The sequence below is a fragment of the Ricinus communis genome, chromosome 2, assembly GCF_019578655.1.
Source record: "Ricinus communis isolate WT05 ecotype wild-type chromosome 2, ASM1957865v1, whole genome shotgun sequence".
NCBI classification, from domain to species: Eukaryota; Viridiplantae; Streptophyta; class Magnoliopsida; order Malpighiales; family Euphorbiaceae; genus Ricinus; species Ricinus communis.
Window position 1 is genome coordinate 34,453,255 of NC_063257.1, and position 20,366 is coordinate 34,473,620.

Here is a 20,366-nt window from a genome sequence, read left to right on the forward strand (position 1 = left end):
GAGTCGAAAGGCTGCTAGAATTGGAGTTAGGGTTTTGCTGAAGCACTCGTCCCGTATGTATTAAGAATTGCATATTTTAAAATTATTATATGGCGCGCACTTATTATTTTGTGATGTTTTATATTATTTAAATAACCATTATATATATATATATTTATGGCTGCTTAATTTAACTCATTTCCAAGACTGACACTCTCATTTTTAATTTTTCAGGTGATAGCTGGATTGTCCGCCGTCTTTCTCTGGACAACTTGATTTTTTTCTCCTTCAGGCGTATTGTAATTAATTAATTTTTTTTATATTTTAAATTATTTAAAAATCTAGATTATCTGCAGTAGTTGCTCTAAAACTTAAACCTTTCATTTTGGTATGTTAAAACCATAGAAAATTATTAAGTGATCATGCAAATGGATTAATTTAGTTATGTTATGATTATGTGAATGAATTGTTGGCATACATAAGTAGTATGCATGTGTGTATGTTGTCTAATATATTGAATAGCTAGGCTTGCTATGGGTTTCAGTGGCCTTAAGCTTGCCCATTCTTTAGTGCGGGTCACGGGTCCATAGATCGAGTCGTGACAAATCGTCTTTATAGTTAGCAAACAAAAAAAAGAATCAAGTTAAAGTTATACTACAAATATATATTATGGTAAAAATATCTTTTAATAAAATAATATTAACAAACAATAAACATTTAAGATTTAAATAATCAACATTTAGTACATGTTTAATGAATATAAAGCTAATGAACATTTAATACCGATTTAATGAATATAAATTTAAAAGAATATGCGTTAAAATTCTGACGCATGAGTTAGAATTTTGACACACCAATTGTATCTGGTGGTAACACATAATATTATAATGTGGCACAGAGTGCAGGATATAAATCCTTACGAGGAGGAGTATCAAAATTCGCTGGATGGTGATAAACCCAAGTAATGACTGTGATAAAAAATAACATAAGTTATAATGACTAATTCAGGTAATTACTGTTCCTTTATTCATATGGTGATCATTTTAAATATTTAGATGTTTTTTTTGGACTTTTTTTTTTATTTTTTAAATTTCAAATTATATTATTTATTATTTACTTTATAATTATCTTACAATTATATTGGTAAATTAATAATGAAAACAATTGGATATAATTATCAGAAAATATAAATAAATAAATATTTTTGAGTCCTAATGCTAATAATTTTTCTATATGTGTTAGCATGTGACATAATTTTACCGCATGGATCAGTCTTAGAAGTTGGCCATAATTACGGATAGTTGGTCAACAGATTAGCTATGAACGGATATTTTTTTAGGTGATCCAAGTTCCAGATTACCTTCCCAAAGAGATTAAAAAGGCACAAACGAACTTTTCTCCGAACACTCATTTCGTCGATAAAGTCAATAAAAGAATTGTAAATATTAAGAGTGTCTATATATTATGTATATAGTATGTTGTGTCTCAAATTTTTATATAAAAATCAGAAAATATTTTTGTCTTACTAAAAATAGGATAAATAATATAGAGAATTCTCGATCCTATCAAAATTGATATTTTTTTTTTCTATTTGGATGGATTATTTAAATATAGTTCGACTATAATATTAATTTTTTTCAAATTTATATCACTATTCTGTTTATTTATTTTTACGTGTTCGGTCTATTTTTATATTACTCAATCTATATTTTATTAAATTATTAATTAAAAACACTTTCGATTTTAGCTAAATTTATAAAATTTAAAAAGATTCAAAGAAATTATTAAAATACACAAAAAGTTAATTTTTTTTAGTTCAAAGTTTCATCGATGTCATCTATAAAACTTCCTATTTGATTGCACAAATCTTTCTATTTGTTAAAAAGTCAAAACCATCATTTTTATGGAAAATTATTTTTTTAATAAACATTTAAGATTTTTAGATCAACAATGATTTCCAGAAAATTAGGAAGATTTTGAAATATCACATAGACAGTCAAAGTGTTTAAGATTTCATATATTTTATTTTAAATAAAATTACAATAAAAATATTAAATTAGGATATAATTTTTTTCTTATTCATTTCATCTCAAAATTAGATAGGAAAATTTAGGTTAAAGAAAGATTATAATTTATTATTGTTGAAAGATCAAAATCATCTCGAGAATAAAACTATCTTAAAACTAAAAATGAAGACTAAAACTATTTTAAAATTAGAATTTGGAACAATTTTTCATAACAAAAATTATGATTCCTTTTATTTTAAAGATTTTTTTTCTGTTTGCAATGCGAAAAATAACTTTTGGAAAGAGTTGAATTTTGTAAGAATTTTTAAAAGTTGATTTTAGAAAAATAAATATCGAAAAATGAAAAAATTAATAATAATTGCTTTCCATTTTCCCACGCTTTACCATATATTATTATTATTATTTATTATGATATATTCCCAAAGGAAACTTATAAGGGAAGACAAAGAGGCAAGGCAATACCTTAGAGAACAAAGAACTGAAGGATCTTGCTCAATGAAGAAAATGGCGTTTTGGGGTTGGTTCTGTGATTCCTGTTCTTTTATATACTGTATTTTCCAATTAAACACTAATAAAAAAACACCAAAACCACCTGCAGTTTTTTAGCATTACTATCAGCAGCAGTGGCTGTTTTTATTTATATCTTTCCCAAGTTTTAACCTTTTCCTTCTTTTGTTTTTTGGTCTATAATGAAGGGGTTTCACTGAAGGTAGGAGTACCTTTCACTTACAGCACTGTTTCTTCTGCTCCAAGAAGGCTACGCATAACAAAGGTTCTCTAATTCTTTTCTTTTCTTTTTTCTTTTTCTATTTTTTTTCCTTTGATGTATACATATTTTAGTGGTTGTATATTAATTTGGCTTCGTTCAAACTCGAAAAGATGTTTTAACATTTTTCTGGTGGGTACAGGTGACTACAGTTAATGATTACTACTGTCCCTATAAGAATACATTCACTTATGTGCAATGCAGCATTGGGGGTAAACCCCCAATATCCATATGTGCTGTGAATAAAGGGTCACTTGGTCTTGAGTTTGAATTTGAAGAGTCTGAAGATATAGTTTTCACAGTTAAAGGGCCTCGAGAAGTTCATCTTTCTGGTTATTATCTCCCTCCTCGCATCACCAAAGTTGATTCTTCCACTCAAACGTATCCTTGCCTTTCCTTTCTTCATTCGTTTGAACTTGCATTTTATATATTTAAAACGAAAAACAAATAAGGTTTACTGTATCTTCATATACGTTTCTTTGTGGGAATTTTGTTTCTTTCACTTTTTATCAGTGATTTTTGCAAATTAAAAGCTGTCCACGATGCTGCTAATGATGATAATGCCCTTAAAGTGTTCAACTGCCTTGATACTTGTACAGCTAGAGGTATGTTTTAATTTTTACTGAGGCAGACTTATAAGCAAGTATTTTAGGTTTGAATTTGTCCTTGTTGGCTTTAATTGCACAACTTCAAAACAATGGCTGGCCTAGATATTAAAATGGTTTAATAACTTAATTTACAAAAATAAATGCTTTTGGAGCATTCATCAGAAACAGTTGCCTTGCTAATCGTTATTAGCATGATTTGTTTGTTCATTAAGCTAGGTGGATATCTTATCTTTCACATCCTAGTCTCATTCTTAAACATACAAATTCTTCTGTACATGCAAGGAAAAAGAGCAAAAACGTAGCACACATCATTTAATATATTTCATTGTCTTTTTAGCTACGGTAAGTCTTCCCTGTGCATGAAGCAAGCACTATTAGGATGCTTGAAAATTTGTTATACTCGTGCATGTCTTCTATTTTTCTCCTATGCACTCAATTGTGGTCGTTCACATGTAACTTGCCATTAGAATTTGAAACCACTTGGTCATCATTCTTTATCGTTTTACGTTACAATTTTTATTTTAAAAATCTTCCTTTACCTGAATGTTAATTTATTTTTTAAAATTTTTTGTGTGCGTAAGTTTCCTTAATTCTTCTCAATTGTCTTCAATTCTTCTTTTACATGTTTGAAGTTCACATTTCAGAAATAATTGAGTATGGGAACGAAAAGGCTCTGTGGATCAAGCGTCTTGCGGAGGATATTATCCGTAATGTAGAAAGTCTTCGGCGGCAATTTATTATTTCTGAGAGCTCATGTGATGTTAAAAATGGTGAAGTAGTTGTTCAAGATTCTGAGTATTCAGAACCACTTGGTAATAATTCACTTTTCTTTGAAGATACAAGTTGGAAAAACATATATGTTCCTGTTTCATGTTATTTTGTCTTTTTGGGTTATGAGTAATATAAAATGTTTCTCATTTCATATGTTTGAAATTGACATTTCAGATATAGTTCAGTTAGAAAATGATAAGGTTGGAAATACTTAGAATCATGAGGAGGTTATTGCCAGCAATAAAAAAGGCTCTAAGCATCAATTATATATTGTCGAGAGAAAAGCTGTTGGAGTATTTATTTTGTATATTAGATTCATTTCTTTATTTTCTGTTATTATATGATAATTTCTTATTTCTTGTGTTTGAATTTATGTTTCAGTTAGAGTTGAGCTACAAAATGAGGAGGTCGTGAAGCATTTTGGGGCGGACATTGTCAACAAAGTAGATGGTTCTCAACATCAGTGTAATCATCAAGATGAAATTGTTAAACAATCTGCAGAGCTTTCTGAATCTCTTGGTTATTATTCATTATTTTCTCAAGTTGCATTAAAAAAAGCTGCTATGCTTTTATATTTGTTTTTCTACTTTTTCTTTCAGGAAAATAAATGCAAAAAAATCTCATTGTTTAACACATTTTTATTTGAAATTTCAGCTATACTTGCGTCAACGAATACCAATCATCTTGAGAAGGAGAATCCTGTTGCCCAAGATGTTGCAACTGAGAGCACATGTGATGTTCAGAAAGATGAAGCTGTTGCCCAAGATGCTGAAATTGATGGAAACATGGGAAGGGAACTTTCGTACACAGACGAAGTTGTTCAGGATTCTGAGCATTCAGAACCACTTGGTAATCATTCACTTATTCCTTAAAGATACAAGTGAAAAAAAATCTCCTTTTGATTTTACGTTAGACTTATTTCCTTTTTCTTTATTTTCGGCTGCAAGTAGTCTAAATCTCATTTCATATGTTTGAAATTGACATTTCAGCTACAGTGCAGTTAGAAAGTGATAATGTTGGAAATGCTAAGCATCTTGAGGAGGATAATGCTAGCGATATAGAAGGTTCTCACCATCACTATAACATTGTTGAGAGAACATATGTTGCTCAACATGAAGAAGTAGTTGGAGCTGTTAAGATTTCAGAACCGCTTGGTTGCATTTCACTATCTTTTTTATTTTGTATATTAGATTCTCACTTCCATTTTTTTGTTATTATATGATTCATTTCTTATTTCTTATGTTTGAATTGACGTATCAGTCAGAGTTGAGTTAGAAAATGATGAGGCTGTGAAGCATTTTGGGGAGGACATTACCAACAAAGTAGATGGTTCTCAACATCAGTATAATAAAAAAGATGAAATTGTTAAACAGTCTGCAGAGCTTTCTGAACCACTTGGTTATTATTCACTATTATCTGAAGATGCATAAAGAAAAATCAATTCTTACTTCTACATTTAATTTCATCTATTTTTGTTCATGAAAAATAAATGCAAAATTTATTGTTTAAGACATTTTAATTCCAATTTCAGCTATCCCTGCATCGACGAATGCTAATCATCTGGAGAAAGAGACTCTTGTTGCTCAAGATGTTGAAAATGAGAGCACATATGATGTTCAGAAAAATGAAGTTGTTGTCCAAGATGCTGAAATTAGTGGAGACTTGGGAAGGGAACTCTTGAACATAGATGAAAATGTGGTCTTGCTGAATATAAATCCTAGAAGGTAAGAGTTTGCTTGTGAAAATATTAGTGGATTTCTTTTTCTCTATTATAGTCCATACACATTGATTTTTATTTTTCTATTATTAATATTATATTTAATTAGCAATATCGTGCAAATTAATATAATTAGTAATATTATATTGTAGTTATATTATATTAATACATAAGTTATACATATTCTATTATATAATATCAATTTGGTAAATCCAAGATGATAATATTAAACGTTTTGACATCTTAAACCTCATAATAGGGGTTGACACTAAAATTGGTAGCCTAAGTGCATGAGACTTCTAATCTGGTGAGGATTGTAAAAGAGCCTAGTATTGTGGATGTGCTTTTTGATGCTATCAACATGTATGATAAGTAGGTATATCATGGCCAGAAAAGCAACATTGTCTTTGGAAATGTAGGACAAACTTTGCCAGTTTTCGGTTCAAAAATTACTATTCTTTTGCTAGCATCAGTAATAGGAACTTCAGCTAAAAGAACGGAAGGGGAAAAAGGAATAAAAGAAGTCTACTCTCTAATGAATTTTGAAATTATTTAAAAGAAAATATAGGTCATAGTTTACTAATATAGAGAAAGTGCTGTAATATTGTAGTCATGGATTCGAAATGTTTCTTGGTATCTAAATATTGGGATTCAAGTGCTATTCATAGAAATCCTTGCAATCTTGGTAATTATCTTTATAAGAAAAACTAAATTAAACTAATTGGAAGACCATTAAACTAGAACAAATTTTTCCTTTTCACTATGTTAATTTATTTTCTACAATTTATTAAAGAGTTAATTGATAAGAAAGAGAAGTACAGGGAGAAAATGGAATAGGAGATGATTAGATCCTCTTCTTTTTGGAGCATTATATAATGTTCTACCAGCTGTTTTTATTTATTATTTATTATGATTGTCTATTCTCTAGTGATATATCTGAAGAAGAAGCAGGCATTTTGGAGAGTTCAAGTGACGTCAGACATAACAATCTTGAAGATTTTGTTGGTGACCCTGTTGACAGGATCTGCTCTAATCATTCAAAAATTGGAGGTTTGTATGATTTTGGTTACCATTAGACGCTTTCATGCTTTTTATGGTTGAATAAAATTTTAAATCATTTATTTATGTGATGTTTGTGAGTCCTTGTTATTATTTGTTAAGCTTGATATATGTTATATTTAATTTCAATATCATTTATATGATAAACACAGACCAAAGATTAATTAAATTTCATCTTTCTATAACTTCATGTCTGTGTACTTGTATAATCTCCCTCTTTTTTTTTTTTTTTTTTCTTAAATTTTCATATATAGCTGGAGTTTGCTTTTGTGGTGAAGGCAATGACATCCTATTTTTGTTTCTGGTTTTGACCTTGCTTAGATTGGGTGGTAGCCTAGTGACGAATTATTTGAAGTTCTTGGATAGGTCTAACAGTTTAAAAAATCCGTATTTTGCTATTTTGGTCAATTCTTTTAAAATTGTCAATTTAGTCATGATTTGGCCAATTAAACGCAATTTTGATTAAATTGAGTTGCTGGTCAAAATTAAGTAATGTAAATGGTAATATGAGCATAATTTAGAAAATGAGAATTCAAAATTAAGTAACGTGTATAAATAATGTGGTATTAGGACCCATCAATTTTGATTTCTCATTTCCTAATTGGAATCCATATCAACTCAATTATGCCAAAACTGCACCCAATTTGCTAAATCCCTGCTAAATTTGACAATTTTAAAGAATTGGCCAAATTAACAAAATTTCATAAAGGTTTGGATTGTTTGGGCTATTAGGCCTCTTGGATATAGTGTCTATCTACTTTCTCCTATTATGTAATTGAAGACAAGCTTTGTTACTATTGTAGTATGGAAGCTTTGTCTTGTATTATCATCTTCTTTTCTTCCTTCAATCCCACTGATATGGAATTCCTTTTTGTTGGGTGAGGTGGCAACCGTGTGTAAATTTTTGCGAGAAATTACAATGTACAATGTGGTAGGAGAAGTTATACCATAAATCTGTGACGTGTTACTGTATCTATTTATTATAAAGCAATTAATTTACATGTAAAACTTTACCATTCAATAAAAGAAAAGGAAATCAATATCACAGTTGATGTTCCATGTATTATACACATCTAGATTTTAACTTCAGCGGTTCTTTATTATTAACAAAATTTGAAGTTCCCTTATTTACTCAAACATGTGATTGTTTTCCAACATTTTATCTTTTCAACTTTTGATATTTTCTCAGTAATGCTATTTATGATTTTTAATTGCCATAAATTTGAGAGATGTCTCATGAAATTGGTTTTAGTTATCAATCAAAGTTTCCACACTTTATCTTTTACTCAGTGTTAGCTCTTTGATTTCCAAAGTTCACCATATATGTCTATAGCTTTCTTTTGATTGTGACTGAACACTCTTTATACTATTTTCTCTGCTTCTCTTTTAGTTCATGATTAGGATAAAGATCTTTTATGTTAGAATAAAATATTATTATAAGATTGCTCCCTTCCTAATATGTGCAAAAATGGTTAATATTTCTTATTATTTGAGCATTCTATGTGTTGACTGATGCTTTTGTGGTAGATACATAAATTTTCTGATTTCTTAGCAAAACATAAAGGAAAAATTTATTGTGTCTGTAATATATGGGGTAAAATAAATTCGTTTGCTAAATCGTGTTTGTTAATAATTTTAATTAGAACATCACTATTCTGTTTTCATGCAGTGTTTTCGAGCTTACTAGATATTAGTGGAATGATTGGTATGATACATGAATTATTAAACTAATTCGCAAATGCTACTCTTTAATATGTGTTGGATGCATTTATGATGATAGATTTAAAGGCCTTGGAGATTCTTTTTTCTCTTTTCTAGTTGAAAAATTGGACTTAATTTAAACATGAGACATGGCTAACAGTAAGTTAGATTTCCAGCAAGTACCGTCTAGCGAATGCAACTCCATAGATTTGATAGTTTATTTTTGTCTTGTTATCTCTCAAGTTGTTTAATTAATTCTTTGTATGACAATGTAGCTAGCTACAATGTAAATTTTTCTTTCTCTGAGGGCTTTTTTGGCCTAAGATATGGAAGTTCTTATGTTTATTATGAATTTATGTTACAACTGTTATTTACAAGTTTGAGTTAATATTTCAGTTGTTGTTGAGAAGTCAAAAGATGACGAAGCTTTAGTGTGCAATCTGCTCGAGAGAGCCATGACCATATCAGCTTGTCAGCAACATTGCACGATATCTGCATCGGAAGAAGAAAATGGAAAAGACAACTCAGCTGCCTCAAGGGCTGAAATAGATAAAATTCAGGACGGGATTTTTCTTAAAAAGCATGATGGTCAGGGTGATGATCAAGAAATTGATGCTGCTGTACCTGCTGGAGATGCAGAAAGGTAAGACCTTTCATTTGAACATTTTTGCTCTTCATTCTGATTGTTTTGGCTTCACATAATCATTATGGTATAATCTTAATGGACGTAGGTATGACGCTGCTAGGGAAAAGAAATATAACAATGAAATACTAGAATATTGTTGTGCCAAAGGATACTATCAAGCAAGAATATTATTGTATAAAAACCATAAGATAGTCATATGAAACAATGGGATAGCCAGAGCAAGAAATGTATAACAGTTGTTATTTATAGTGATAGTAGGTAGTATCATCCACAAGTATAGAGAGAGCGAAAGCCAGAGCAAGAAATGTATAAAAACCAGCTGAAGCAAATAATTGGCTAGTGGTGCCATGATAGTATCATCTACAGAGATAGAGAGAGCAAAAGCGTACCAGTTATTGTTTATAGTGCTAGTAGATTGATGGTTATGGTCTAGTAAATTGAGGTCTAAATTACTTTGGCTAAAACAGAGAAGAAAGTGGCACATGTCTTTAAAAAATATGATAGAGAAGTTAAAGAGGTGAGATTTATTTAAGGAGCCTTTGCTCACAAAAATCATCCTGCCACTAACTTTAGAATTGATTTCATGCAAGTTTGTTCCAAATCTTTATACTTCCCAAGATGTGTGGTTGGCCTGTTTCTTTAAAGTAAAAGATTCGCATATTAATTAAATTAGAGAAACTGTTGGAGAATGGGAAATATGAAAGGAAATTATAGTAACAGAAAGAAAGAAAGAAGATAAAAAGATCCCACATGGAAAAGAAGAAAGGAAATGAGTAGCTTGTAAGTTGGTGCAGCAAATCAAAAATTGGCTTCAACCATTTTGATAAAAGGCTAGAACATCAACTCAAGCCCATTACTCTATGGACCACTAAGACTCTAAGAGAAACAATATAATTACGTTAAATATTATAAATCAACAATTTTCTTTTTGCATTCCAATACCAAAATCAAGCAAAATAGGAAGGCCCCATATTTCTGTCATGCAGTCTGATTCTACCTATGTAAATGGTGTTCCTGATTGAGTTTGCTGAAATGCCTGACTTAGAAACTTTTGGTTCAATTGTCTATTTTTTAGCATTGTGAAATAATAGATAATTTACTTATTACTTCATGGTTCATAAAAATGGCATTACATTTCTTGTAAATTCTGTCATTTTTTTGGTCTTTGGAATGATCTTCCATTATGTGATAATATTATTTGCTAGACTATCTGATGAGTCATTTGCACCAAGACTAAGCTACTTAATGCATGTTATAGCCAAATACCAGCAACTTTGTTGTACAATAAATGTTATATCTAAGTGCTATCATAACATATCATCGGAAGGAAAACATGGAACGTGTATTTCTTTTCTATCCTTTTTTGTGGATTTTACTGCAATGTGTAGACTTGATGTTGATATAGCCCATTGATCATTTTGAAAACTGGTCCTACATTACAGGTAAAGTACAAAGAAAATTGTTAGGAATGACACTTAAAAAGTAAACTAGATGGTTTGGAGTAGTTTGCGTATTATTAGTTATGGAAGCTGCATTTTGTTTTTTCTTAAGAGCTTGTCCCTTGTGATCTTCTTGTTGACTGAATGTATGGCTCAACAGGCTATGTATTGAAGCTTTGATCGTAAAGGAGGATACACAAGCAGAACTATTGAATAGAAAGGTGGAGGTCAATCCAACTATGACACTTAAAGAATGCCAAAGTGACCCCTTATCTTCAACTGTGATTAAACCAAGATCCTCTGAAAAACCGCAGAAGGAGAAAAGTAGGAGCCACATGAAGTCCAGAAATTCCAAGCTTATTAGCAAAGAAAATGATAATCAAGTTGAAGGAAACAACTGTAGCACTTGTCTGAAAATTGATTGCAATAGGTTTATTGTTTTAACTTAAGTAATTACAATCTTGCAACTGCTAACATCATTTAAGGTACTGATGGAGAATTTGGAATTTGGAAATTTTTTGTGCACAGTTCTTCTGAGATTGTTACACAAGAACATGTGGAGAATATTCTTAGTGGGAATAGGTGAGACTGAGTAATTCTTTGTGTAATCCCTTGGAAATTTTTGTGTCCACCTTGATTTTGTGCTTGAAGTATTTCTCTTAACCAGGTCAATTAATGGTGATTTGGTGCATAAAGCAAAGCAGAAGCTAGATGTTAGTGTAAGCATTACTGCTGACAAGCTGAATGATAAAACTGCGGAGTTGGAGGTCATAAATATGCAAAAGCTAGAGAAAAAGAAAAGGAAGAAAGAGCATCAGGTTGCGAAATACATTGAGGACAATTGTGAAATCAGGTTTATGTTTATTTGATGCCAGATTAATAGCTGTAAAGATATGGCTATTAGTATTATGGAAGATCTAGTCTTTGTATTGTTACAGTTATGTCCATCAACTTTGGTAGAATAATAAAACCGATGTAGTGGTTAACTTGTAAAGTTACAAGTCGCAATGATTACTGAAAAACATCTTTCTCGTTCAAATTCTGCCATTTGAACTTGCATAATGATCTTATCTTTCTAAAAGTTCAGAACATGCCTTGACTACCTTTTCTTTTCTTTTTTTTTTTTCTCTTTCTTTTGACCCAAGGCCAAGGCAGAGAGGGGGTTGGCATGAGTGTAACTTTGTTTCTTTAACCATCTTGATTTTATGTTTGAAGTAGTTTGTTTTCTTGACCAGGCATGCTCATGGTGATTTGTTAGACGAAGATGTATCTGAACCACCTACACAGTTGGCGGTTAGAGACATGCAAAAGCTTGAAAAGGAGAAGAAAAAGAAAAGAAAGCATCAGGAGGTGGAGAACATGGAGGATGAGTTCAGAAACAGGTTTTAAATTTACTGGCTAATTGGATAATGACCTAGTTTTGAACATTGGACATAGGCATGCTATTGAATATTTAGATATAGTCCAATGGCCATGACAGTTCTTTTCAACAATAACTTGGCTTTAATCTCAATAGTTGTGTCTAAATTTGTGAAAATATCAGTTAATAATGATTGCTGATTAATGGAAATGAGGATGTTAAGATGGATTTTTAGGAATACAAAGATGGTCAAAGTTCATAATGAGTGCATTTGGGAGAAGCTTAGAGCGGGTACCTATTTCATATTTGAGGACGAGTGAAGGAAATGGAGACGGTAGATTGTTTGATTATGTGAGTTATAGATCCTTCAATGCCTCATTTTGGATGGTCAAAATTGGCATATTATACCGGATGGAGTAAGAAAGGGGTAGAGTAGAACTAAACTAACTTGGAAAAAAGTGGTACAACAAGACGAACTAAGCTTAGTTAAATTTAGTCCGGTCTAATGTTCGCTGATGAATACCAATTTCATTTATGCATCATTTGAAGATTTGTTTTGAACTTGCAGTTTAATCATATATTTATCACCAGCTAATTAATCATATACCTTTATGTATGTTTAGCAGGGAAATTAATTCTTGAATTTTTAAAGAGCAAGAGAAATTAAGTATATTGAAGATTAAAGGAAAGAAAAATAGCCTGGAAGTGCAATAGAGGTGACAATTGTTAAAATGCTAATAGAGTCAAAAGTCTTGCAAGGATAAATTGGCATTGAAATATTGTCCTTAATACGCCCTATTTGGTTTAGGACTCTTGTTTTTCTTTAAGAACATTTAAGATTTATTCTAATATGCTAGGAAAGCCCCTCCCTGCGCTTAAGAAGAAAAAAAAAGGAATCTCTTTTATGACTTTACAGCTGTACAGCATGTAATAATATCTATTTAATGTCTTGATGACTTGTTAAAGAATGATGGTAATGAATTGGATAGATAAATTCAAATCAATACCGAGCTCTTGACATAGAATCACTAAGGAACTATATGTACAAGAACTCTAACCCAAGCACTCAACTATAGAAAAAGCACAAAGGTTTAAAAGTAATAATCTCTTATTGTTATGTTCTGTTATGATGTTAGGAAGGAAGTCCAAATAAAACAGCAATTTAGGAGTTCTAAAAAATACTAAACCTTAAACATCCTATTAGATCACCATTACAAGAAAATATATCATTTTCGTAACGAATAATTACATCAAAGAAATTTTTAAAGTTACAATTCTCTAACTGCATCTGCTTTATTGAATGAACATGAAATATGGTTGTATAATTCAAGAAATTAGTAGAAAATTGGAAGTTAGATTTCTTACTCATACAAATTATCATTTTTCGCCTGAGTTGCAGCTGCAATGCTTGAATTTTGGGAAGGCTAGAGCTGTTGATCACTGTGAATCTATTGTATCTTACTAATATGCAGTTTAACCTAAATATTTGATGCTTTCGTTGGATGCAAACAACACACGGCTGAATCATTTGCATTACACATTTGTTATTCTTAAGTTTGTTTGATATGAAATGTAACTTTTGAATATCCTGCAATTCTGAAAACTGCCCATGTTACGCTCATCAAACCAAGTACAACATTGGGTTCATCTAACATGTCTTATTCTACCTATTAGATGGTGTTCTGGACCGTGAGAATTGACATACTGGAGGGTTCTGTGATCATACAAAAAATTGCCATTGATAATTTGAATCAAGTACTGGATGGTGACATCTATGCCATTGCGAAGGATTACTAGCCTGTTACTAAGTTCTCATGAAAAGCCATCTTGAAAAATCTATTCTTCTAATCCTTACAGTTCAATTTTCATAGATTATATAGGTAGAGATGTTATTATAGCTAAACAAAATGGAAACATGTAAAATACCAGCCTGGTATTTGTTTTATTTAAACTTATTTGAGATGCAATTCTTTAGCTAGTCTTTGAGGCAAGAGTTTCTCTGTCTTGATTTAATGATCAAGTGTTACTTTTTCAACAGGCAATTTCTTGTATCTTTAGTGTCAGATGAGCAGGATCCAGCGAATGTTAGAGAAGTTCAGACAGACGAAAAGTCCACTGAGAATGATATTAGTTCTGGAAAGATAGTTCTTCCTTTAGTTGCTGACCCTGCAATTTCAAATTTGGAGAATAAAATGTGAGGATGATTCCTATCATATGATTTATCTTAGAAATTTTTTAATCTTGTTACTCTCGTACTTAAAGCAAATGATGCTTACACCTCTACCATCAAATTTATTTAGGTATATATGTAAAGTTTTAGAAATGAAAATGGCTGTCAAACCTTAAATAAAAATGACTCACGCTGGCATGTTGAATGATGTCATAAGCATTTGGATATTTGGGTCATGCTCTAATTTAATGAAGCTAGGGTTACATGGCCATAATGTAATAGCACCGCCTGCTTGGAGCAATTTTTCATGAATAAAACTGATGATCAATGCTAACCATTTTTCATAAAACATAAGACAAACAAATATTTAGTCTTTACATTAATAAATCATCATGTTCTAAAAAATAGGATGCTAGGAAGCAGTCTTGTTAAACATGCTATTGCTTAGCGTACATTATGTTGATGTCTATATATTGGAGATTATTGTGCAGCTAAACCTTAAAAATTATAGTTTATACTTCATTTATCATAGATTAACAACAATTTTGATAATAGATGAAAAGACTCCAGATTTAACTAACTAATGCAGGTAGTGTGAATGTAGTGTAGAAAAATAGATGTATGATTAATGTACAAAATGGTTTTATTTGTTTTAATATAATCATTTTAGGTGGGTCTTGTTACAAATTAGATTATTAATATAATAATAATGAAGGATGAATACCTTGGTCTTGTCTATATATTCACAAAAACTTAATATTTTCTTATTTTAGTATGGCAATAGATCTTATATTTTGAATTGATCTTTTATAGTACAAGGTTTATTGAGTAATATAGTTATTTATATTCTATATAACGGTAACTATCATATGAAATTTGTGGTAAACCTATGTTTGCAGGAACATAAATGACCATGTGCATAACCAAACTAAATAGATGTCCTTGCTTGTGGCATTTATAGAATGGAAAAATGGCGAAACTATAATGTTTTCTAGTAGTGGTTAAAAAGAAGAAATTAAACGTGGTTAGAAGCTTGTGGCTAGGGCAGAGAAAAGAGTTGAAAATTATATTCATACTTCTCAAAGAACTCATCTTGATTTTGTAATAAGATAGTTTATTTTTGACCAGGCATGTGGATGGTGATTCTACCCTCATGGAGAAGAGAAAGTCAAAGAAGAAAAATGCTGAATCAGGAGTGAGCATGACTGATGACAAGCTCAATAATATACCTATTTCATCTAAAGAGTTGGAGATCGAAAACGAGCAAAAACGTGAAAAGAAGAAAAGGAAAAGAGAGCATAAGGATGCAAAGAGTATTGAGGATGGTTGCACAAACAGGTTTCATACTTTATTCAATTGTAAAGATATTCTAGAACTCTAATTTGTTTGCCTTCATGCTGATTTAAGTGTTAGTAGCAACTTGATTTCTTGTGCAAAATGAATGACTTGATGATTGATGCAGGGGAACATGAAGTTGGTTTTACTGACTGCTCAATTTTATGCTTGTTATTTAGTTTATTTTCTTGATACCAATTCGTTTTGTTGTTCTACATATATGCAATTCTAAAAGGCTAGAGCTTTTGTTCACTGTGAATCTATTATTTCAATATTACTAATATGCAGCTCAACCTATATATTTGATGCTGTGTTTGGATTTAGTTGTGTTTGTAACATGCAAATTCTACATAGTTGAATCTTTTCTATTAGACATTTGCAATCTCAAGTTTGTCTGATATCAAAGTTAATATTTTAATAGCCTAAAATACAGAATGCTGCTCATGCGACGCTAGCTAAAACAAGTGCAACACTTTGTTGATCTAATTATGCCTTTTGCTAACTACTAGATAGTATTTTGGAGCATGAGAAACTAGGACAATTTGACATATTGGAGAATTCTGACATACCAGAATTTATCATTAATAATTTAAATAATTTATTTGATGGTGACATCCTAGCCATTGTGAAGGATTTTTATTCTAGCACTAGGTTGTCATGGAAGCTTATCTTGAAAAATCTATTCTTTTGACACCTATATCATGCATCTCCAAATGCGAAGTTATATAGGTAGAGATGTTACAACTAAAAGAAATAGAAACATTACAAGCAGATAACTGGTCCTATTTTCATATTATTTAATCTTCTTCAGGAGCAATTCTTTAGCTAGTCTTTGAGGGAAGCCTTTCTTTTTCTTGATCTAATAATTAAATGCTTTTTTTTTCTGCAGGCATGTGTCTTTAGCCTCTAAAAAGCCGGACCCAGAGGATGTTAGTAAAGTTGAGATATGTAAGAAATCCTCTGAGAATGGCATTAGTTCTGGAAAGCAGGTTCTTCCCCTAGATGCTGACTCTGTGGTAACAAATTCAGAGAAAAAAATGTGAGGATAATTTCTCTCTCATGATTTACCTTAGGAAATTTCTCATCTTGTTACTCCATTTGAAGCAAATGATGTTCCACCCCTGTCATCAAAGTCATTTAAGTATAGATTTAAAGTTTTAGAAGCCGACATGGTTGTCAAACCCTTAAATATAGGCAAGTCAACTTGCCATGTTGTATGATTGTCATAAGCATACAATACCTGAGTCATGGTTGTGGTTGATGAAGCTGGGGTCCTTACCTCTTGCTTGAAGCAATTTCTCTTATGAACATGGTTGCAGCTAACCATTGATCATAAAGCAAGATCAAGAAATATTTACTCTTTACATTCATTACTACCCACATTCATAGAAGTATGCTAGGAAGTGCCCTTCTAAAACAAACTATTTCTCATTGTAAGTTGTTGCTAAAAGATTAATTCTAAAAATTTAAAGATAAAAAGTTCTATTCATGAATAAATATATATTATATATACATGTGTGTGTGTATATATATATATATGTATGTATTTATGTATTTCTTTCATTTTACATTGTTTCATACATTTAATTGGTATATTTTATACATTAGAGAAAATTGTGCAAATTATTTTACTTCATATATCATGAATTAATGACAATTTTGGTAATGGTTCGAAAAAGTTGCAGATTGACAAACTAATGTAGCTAGTGGGATGAATCGTAATTATCGTTTGAAAGTTTACTATTTTTGTCATTGTCTTATGAACATGGTTGGAATCTAAATATAAATGAACGTATGCATGACAAACTGCACAAAGGTCCTGTACTGTGGCAATTAAGGAAGGGAAAAATGGTAACGACTGAGTTGCTTGTAATTAGAGATTGGAGTATTATTGGTCTAAATGAGGAAATCAAACGAGGGTAAGGGCTTCTGTGGATGGGGCAGAGGAGGAGTTGAAAGTAATGTCCTTGTTTCTCATTTCTCAAAGCATTCATCTTGATTTTGTGTTAAGAAAGTTTATTTGTTTGATCAGGTATCTTGAAGGTGATTCTATCCCTAAGGAGAAGAGAAAATCAAAGAAGAAAAAGGTGGAAGGAAAAGTGAGCAAGACTTATGATAAGCTCAAAGAAATAGACGCGTCATCTAAAGATTTAGTGGTTGAAAACATGCAAAAACGTGTAAAGAAGAAAAAGAAAAGAGAACGTAAGGATGTGAAAAGCATTAACGGTGGTTGCACAAACAGGTTTCATACTTGATGTTTATTATAAATAGTGTAGAATTAGTAAAAATGACGTCTAACAAGAAAGAGAAATGTGATATCAACTTAGTGTGCTGTGCAAAGTGACTTGATTAATTATAGACAAGATTTAGGTGGTTGCTCCATTTCATGTTTTCTCGATTCCTATTGGTTTCATTGTTCTCACATGTGCTTTTGTTCCTATTTTGCCTAAATGACCAAATAGAGATGTTATGTATTCCTCTCCGTAGAGTAGATTGAATGTACAGCAATGGCTATAACAGAGTTTCTCTTATTCGTATTAATAGCTATTTTAGGAGAAATGTTTTTATGAGGTGCTAACGATTTAATAACTGTTATTTGTTTTTGGTTGAACTTAGCCTTGGAGCCAGGAACATTTTCTTTTTAGTTTTTTTCTCAACTATTTTATTCTAATGAACAGGCAATTAGTTTCCTCTGCTGCAGTCCTGGGAGAGGAGAGATCGGAGGAGGAGAATGTTGCGGCTGCAAAGATGAAAGGAATTTCCACTGAGGAACAAATTTGTTCACGGACAATTGTTCTTGCCCTCAGTGCTTGTCAACCCAAAAATGTCACAAAAAGAAATAAATTTGTATTCTGCACCAAGTGAGGGCCTTTTGAAGGAAAGTGCACTACTAACTAGTAGTTTGAAATGGATACATACAATGTTTGACAAGTTGACAATTTCTGGACCTTTAAAGAAAGGATTATCCATAAAAGGTTAATGTTTCAGGCTGTTTAAACGGTCTTTTATGTCAAAGTTGAAGGCAAAATTTCACCTTTGCCATTACTAGTGAGGTAATGCCTGCATTAATATGGGGTTCTTTTCTCTTTTTCTAAGAATGATGAACAAATCTCTATGCATTCGATAGTATAAAATGGATGAACCAACTCCCAATATGTATTGGTACTTATTGGTATAGAATAGATCACTCTCTTTTCTTTGTTTCTACTAACGTAATAGTTGCATCATTATTCAAATAAAAAAAAGAATAGAAGAAATATTAACTTTTTTTTCCGAGATAATTCACTTAAAAAAGAAAATTTATGACATAATTTTTTTAGTATAAATAAAGTTACATAATGTCTATTTTTTGTCAATAAAAAAGTATTTTTATATAATTATCCTAATATCGTGTTCATATCATTATGTTACACAATTTTAGTCGTTTGTTGTCTATAATTATTATTTAAATAAATATAAATTTCACTCAATCTTAATGGAATCTAAGAAGGCTTAATTTCATCCATCATATAAATAGAATGAGTTTAACTCATTTAAATGGATGAGTCATAAATATAAAGTAATATAATTTAAGATATTATACCTCATTTTCTAAATATAAGATGTTACTTGTGTCATTTGCTTAACGGTTTTTAAGCAAATTTTGAAGTACTGCACATATTTAATCATTGATGGTAAAAAAGAAAATTGGCATATGGTAAAATTATATTATTTGTTTTGGATGAGTGAATTACTTAAGATTTTTTATGATATTTAAAAAAATGCAATTTATAAGGTGGTTCGTGGACCACAAAGTGGTCCAGAAAAGACTTTACGGTGGGATTAAACAATTCTTTTTTTAATTTTATATTTAAAATAATGATAAAATTATTTATAAAAATTAATATTATATCAAATAATTTTTATATTAAATAAAATTTTTCATATATTTATGAAAAGTTATTTTATAGGCAGATAGAATTCAAAAATTAATATAATTATTAATATATTTTTTTAATCTTTTCGATTAGTCATACTTCATAAAAATTAAAATTCGATATACAAATGAAAAGATTAATTATTTATTAAAATTAATATACTATAACTTTCAGAAAGTCTTCAAATACTAAAAGATTTCATTATTATTGATTGGAACTAATTTTTTACACATTTGACAAACTCATAATTTCATTCATATATAATTAATAATTTTATGATTAAAAGCATGATAAACATTAATATTCATCATTCATAGGAATAATATTTATTATTTATTGTAACTATGTTTATTTTTTATTTTGTCAATTTTTAGATATATTGGTATATTAAATTTCACCTTACATGCTAAAGGTTAACTCGAATTCGGGCGCGCAACCAAGTGTCTTTTTTAGTACTCGCAAGTGTACGAAACGTTCGTATAGTAAGGGTAAGTTCACCACGAGGTCGATCTCTCAAGGAACTATGAGAACACTTATTATAAAGACTAATTATCAACACAAAACAATAAAAGTAAATCTAAACACTTTAAATGAGTATGTTGAGAGGGTAACATTCATAAAGTAAAATAACTAAACAATAAATAAAGATGTAATGCAAATGCAAATGCTTATGATCTAAAACTATATGCTAAAAATAGTATTTAATCTAGCCATTTACTTAGTAATATCCTTGTTTTACTTTAAGCCTAGATCTAATGAATGAGATGGTGATATACCTTTTTCCCTAAGTCACTCAAGCTAATGATGCAACCTAGGTTTCTTATACCAACATAGATTAAAGCAAAGATGATGTTTCTAATACTTTTAAACC

The 20,366-nt window shown here is 30.5% G+C and overlaps 1 protein-coding gene across 1 annotated transcript; it reads left to right on the forward strand.

The window, feature by feature from the left end:
- The first annotated feature begins 2,577 nt into the window (after positions 1-2,577).
- On the forward strand, positions 2,578-18,781 carry LOC8264465 (putative autophagy-related protein 11). The gene is made up of 20 exons (XM_015716420.2): positions 2,578-2,778; positions 2,915-3,153; positions 3,286-3,377; positions 4,025-4,192; positions 4,533-4,670; positions 4,806-5,000; positions 5,141-5,305; positions 5,412-5,549; positions 5,683-5,875; positions 6,797-6,918; positions 9,025-9,271; positions 10,874-11,143; positions 11,242-11,295; positions 11,381-11,566; positions 11,949-12,095; positions 14,112-14,267; positions 15,372-15,581; positions 16,468-16,617; positions 17,611-17,820; positions 18,257-18,781. The coding sequence occupies exons 6-20, from the start codon at positions 4,937-4,939 to the stop codon at positions 18,441-18,443; spliced, it is 2,499 nt and encodes an 832-aa protein (XP_015571906.2). The 5' UTR covers positions 2,578-2,778; positions 2,915-3,153; positions 3,286-3,377; positions 4,025-4,192; positions 4,533-4,670; positions 4,806-4,936; the 3' UTR covers positions 18,444-18,781.
- The last annotated feature ends 1,585 nt before the right edge of the window (positions 18,782-20,366 follow it).

Coding starts and splice junctions, on each gene's coding strand:
- LOC8264465 (XM_015716420.2), top strand. CDS start 4,937: ATGGGAAGGGAACTTTCGTACACAGACGAAGTTGTTCAGGATTCTGAG. Junction 11,144..11,241: donor CTGAAAATTGATTGCAATAG/GTTTATTGTTTT, acceptor TTTTGTGCACAG/TTCTTCTGAGATTGTTACAC. Junction 14,268..15,371: donor TCAAATTTGGAGAATAAAAT/GTGAGGATGATT, acceptor ATTTTTGACCAG/GCATGTGGATGGTGATTCTA.